The 4,842-nt window shown below is 42.4% G+C and overlaps 1 protein-coding gene across 1 annotated transcript; it reads right to left on the reverse strand.

The window, feature by feature from the left end:
• Nucleotides 1–2,244: 2,244 nt before the first annotated feature.
• Nucleotides 2,245–3,204, reverse strand: LOC102950036 (olfactory receptor 10Q1-like). The gene has a single exon (XM_042959628.1). It carries the CDS (start codon nucleotides 3,202–3,204, stop codon nucleotides 2,245–2,247), a length of 960 nt encoding a protein of 319 aa, XP_042815562.1.
• Between the last annotated feature and the right edge of the window lie 1,638 nt (nucleotides 3,205–4,842).

The raw sequence follows: 4,842 nt of genomic DNA on the forward strand, positions 1-4,842 counted from the left end.
GTATTATTTCTCCCGTAGCCAGGACTCATACTTCCCATAGCCAGAAATATAGTATTATTTCTCCCATAGCCAGGACTTGCAAATCAGTGGGTGGAAATGGGAATGGATTCTGGTCATCCACCAGCAAAATTATTCTTTTCTGTCCCCATGACATTATGCTTTGCTGGTCGAGAGGTCTCTGTACCAATGGGAGGAATGATTCCACCATGAGACACAACAATGATTCTATTGAACTGGAAGTTAAGACTGTCTCCTGGCCACTTTGCGCTCCTCATGACCCTGAATCAACAGGTAAACAAGGTATTACTGTACTGACTGGGGTAACGCCCTGATTACGAAGGGGAAATTGGACTGTTGCTTCATAATAGAGGTACTGAAGAGTGTCTTTCAAAGAGATCCCTTAGGGCATGTCTTAGTACTACCATGCCCTGTGGTTAAAATGGATGGGCCACTACAACAATTCAATTCAAGAAAGACTGTAAAAGTCCCAGACCTTTTGGGAAGGAAAGTTTGAGTCACTCCACTACATAAAGAACCATGGCAAGCTGGGATACTTTCTAAGGAGAAAGGGAATACGGAATGGGTATTGAAAGAAGGGATTTATAAACATCAGTTTTGAGCACATAACCATTTGCAGAAATGAAGACTGCAATTGTTAGGTGTGTTTCTTCTTTATTTTTTTTTTAAGGAATATGTTTGTGAGTATGTATGTGTGTATTTTCTTCCCTCTCTTATCCCATTAAAATATAACATAAAATGTATTAACTTTACATCATAGTATTTAACTTACAGAGTATAAAGGACAAGGGTGAACATCACCCAAAGACTTTGCATTCTCTTGGGGGGAAAAGTACATTTTCGGTTATAGACACTATAATTGTTATCAGGTTGGGTAGAAATATGGCTGTTATTGTCTTTATTTGGAGGTCAAGTATGGTCTAAGGAGATGAGTATGAATGCCAAGTTGACAAGGGGTGGATAGTGATGATTACTTTTATGAGTCAATTGGCTAGGCTATGGTACTCAGTTGTTTAATCAAATACCAGTCAAGATGCTGCCATGAAGGTGTTTTCAGATGTGCTGAACATGTAAATAAGTAGACTTTGTGCAGAGCAGCTTACCCTCCATAATGTGGATGGACCTCATCTAATCTCTTAAAGGTCTTGAAAGAAAAGGCTGAGACAGCCAGAAAAGGAAGGGATTCTTTTTCCATTGCCTTCAAACTCAAGATGGCAACTGATGCCTGCTGGAACTTTCAGCCTGTTGGCCTCGGCCGAACATTTTGGATTTGCCAAACTTCACAACTGTGTGAGCCAATTGCTTGCAAACACCTCTTTCTCTATCCTGTTGGTTCTGTTTCTCTGGAGAATGTTGACCAATACAGAGGATGACCGCTGGAGAGTTTGACCATGATACTTGATGACCCACTCTTGCTTTCCCAGAACTTAGGGGGTCTTATGTTGGCATAAGTTATTCTCAACACATGTTAACTCTCAGAGCAAACTGATTCTGCACCACCTTTCCTGACTTACTTGTACATTCCTGGATTGAATGTGGGAGCAGAGGTTAGACCCAACCACAGGACCTTGTAATGTACAAAAGAGGCTTGATGAAGGAAATAGGTGCATTAACCAGGTTATTACTTGTCATACTTTAAAGGTTTTTTTTTAAGCTTATTTATTTATTTGAGAGAAATAGAGAGTGTGAGCAGGGGAGGGGCAGAGAGAGACAGGGAGAGAGAGGATCCCAAGAAGGCTCCACTCTGTCAGTTCACAGCCCAACGCGAGGCTCAAACCCATGAACCGTGAGATCATGACCTGAGCCGAAATCAAGAGCAGGTCACTTCACCGACTGAGCCACCCAGGCAACTCTGTCATATTCTAAACACGAAACAAGAATAAGGCATTTTAGGTGAGATATCCTTATGAACATTTTCCAAGCAATCAGCTAATACCATTGCTTCTCAAGAGGAAGCTTCAAAGATAATAACATTGCTTCAGAATAAATGTAGACTTTTAATCCGTGGCTAAGTGAATAATAGCCTACAGAAATCTTGTCAATTTTCAGTTTTAAAGGCTCAGAGAACTTTAAAGACATGAAAGTGAACTGTAGCAAACAAGCATGTTAGGGACAGAAGAAATGAAAATCCAAACTTTGGAGAAATAAATATAAATCTGGCATTTGTGGGTAAGGGTTTCACTGTTGTCCTATGCTCAGGGACCTGTTTCAAGTCCCCCTGAAACTTCAGAGAGCTTCAGCTGTTCCTTTGCGACTGATGGCCTTTTTCAGGGCACCTTTGACATCCTTGTTCCTAAGGGTGTAAATCAGCGGGTTGAGTAGGGGGGTGATGAAGGTGTAGACTAGGGCAAACTGGCGGTCCTCATCCACCGACGAGCCCGATTGGGGACGCAGGTAGACCAAGGCACAGAAGCCATACTGCAGCAGGACCACGGTGAGGTGCGACGAGCAGGTGGAGAAGGCCCGGCGGCGGCCCTCGGCGGAGCGGATGCGCAGGATGGCGGAGGCGATGAACACATAGGACACACAGATAAGCAGGAAGGGGACGGTCAGCACGAGGATGCCCACCACGTAGAGCACGGCCTGGTGCACGCGGATGTCGGCGCAGGCCAGCCGCAGGACGGGAGGCACGTCGCACAGGAAGTGGTTGATTTCCCGGCGGTGCCCGCAGAAGGGCAAGGTGAAGATCAAGCAGGTGAGCTGCAGGGAGAGGAGGAGGGCCAGGCCCAGGGCGCACAGCACCATCCGGACGCACAGCTTCTGGGTCATGATGAGGGTGTAGCGCAGCGGGTGGCAGATGGCCACGTAGCGATCGTATGCCATGATTGCCAAGAGGAAGCAGTCAGCGCCGCCAAGCGTGAGAAAAAAGAACATTTGGGCCCCACAGCCAGCCAGCGGAATGGGTTTCCGGGCGCCCCAAAGGTTGGCAAGCATCAGAGGCACCACCACTGTGGTGTAGCTGATCTCTACGAAAGACAGGTTGCACAGGAAGAAGTACATGGGGGTGTGCAGAGAGCTGTGTGTGCGCACCGCCCAGACGATGGCCGCGTTGCCACAAAGGATCATCGAGTAGAGCAGGAGGAAGAGGAGGAAGAGGAGGGCCTGCAATTCGGGGACGGTGGTGAAGGCGCGGAACACGAACTCGGTGGGGCCAGATTGGTTGAGGACGGGGCTTCTGGCGAACATGTCCCCTGCAAGAGAGCGACAGAAAGGGCCGGATCTTCCTTCACTGAGTTGTTTTATTGTCCGAGTTAGAACAAAGGCACGTTTCGTGCAGAAAAAAATAACTCAATTCCTCAAATCATCTAGTTTGTTAAAAAAAAAACAAAACGAAAGCGAAGTGTTGGGTGTTGTGTGATATAAACGTCGTGAGAAGTAAAACAGTAAAACCCTGCGGTGTCTAAATAATTATTTCAAGTATTGTTTTATAAAGAACGGAAGTTTCCAATATAATTTTTTTTAATATATGAAATTTATTGTCAGATTGGTTTCCATACAACACCCAGTGCTCATCCCAAAAGATGCCCTCTTCAATGACCAATATAATTCTTAAGAAGTTTATTATGAAAAATAATTTTTAAGAGTACTCCAGACCTAAAACCTCTCAACTGATATGAAAAATATGAAAAATGGATAGGAGAAAGGAGAGAGAGGGAAAACTGTTAATTTTCTCACACTGTGTAAAGAGTGACTTATATTTATAGACTTTATATGATTAAAGTATAAACTTTATTGAGATGTGGGTGGTTAGAGAAAAGTTTATTCTTTATACATTCTTTAATATTTATTTATTTATTTATTTATTCATAAAATGTTTTTTATTTATTTTGAGAGAGGGAGGGAGAGGGAGGGGCAGAGAGAACGGGAGAGAGAGAAGCCCAAGCAGGTTCTGTGCTGTCAGCACAGAGCCTGACGCAAGGCTCGATCTCACGAACCTTGAGATCATGACCTGAGTGGAAATCAAGAGTTGGGTGCTTAACTGACTGAGCCACCCAGGTGCCCAATTCTTCAATATTTAATATTAATCACTTTAATATTAAACACAAAGAGAATGTATTTTTCCAAATATACATAATATAAACATATATGTCTTTTTCCAAAGTTAAAGAGAAAAATTAAAGAAGGAAGCTATTATTCAAAAGAAAAAAAGAACAAAATGGATACAGAAATGGGGGTAAAAACGTGCAGTTACGTGTTTTAAATATGCTTATGTAATTATATGTTAAAGATTTTAAGGAATACATACATTTTAAAATTGATTTTTTGGGCAGGTGTGTGGGTGGCTCAGTCAGTTGATCATCCAACTTTGGCTCAGGTCATGTTCTCGTGGTCTGGGGGTTCAAGTTCCCAGTCGGGTTCTGTGCTGACAGCTCAGAGCCTAGAGCCTGCTTTGAATTCTGTGTCTCCTTCTCTCTCTGCCCCTCCCCTGTTCTTACTCTCTCTCAAAAATAAAAATAAATAAATAATGTAAAAATGATAATAAATTTAATTTTTTTCGTAATTGCCTTTTCAACGATCTAATCAATTTCTGGCTCTGATTGCATTGGATGAAAGGGCTTTTACTTTACAGAAAGCACAAAAGTTTTTCTTTGTACCAGCAATAAGTACTTAGAACATTCTAATCCCAATAGCCTCACAAATATAAAGTGTCAAACACTGTAATGTAATCATAACACAAATTTAAAGCAGCTAGTAGAGCTTTTTTGTATGGAAAAACTCAACATTTTAGCAATATTATGTATCTTAAAAATAATGCATGTAGTTGGTATGAGTCTGATACAGATCCCAAGATAATTTGAGTTTGTATATGTGCACACTTTTGTG

Source organism: Panthera tigris, chromosome D1 (assembly GCF_018350195.1).
Source record: "Panthera tigris isolate Pti1 chromosome D1, P.tigris_Pti1_mat1.1, whole genome shotgun sequence".
NCBI lineage: Eukaryota > Metazoa > Chordata > Mammalia > Carnivora > Felidae > Panthera > Panthera tigris.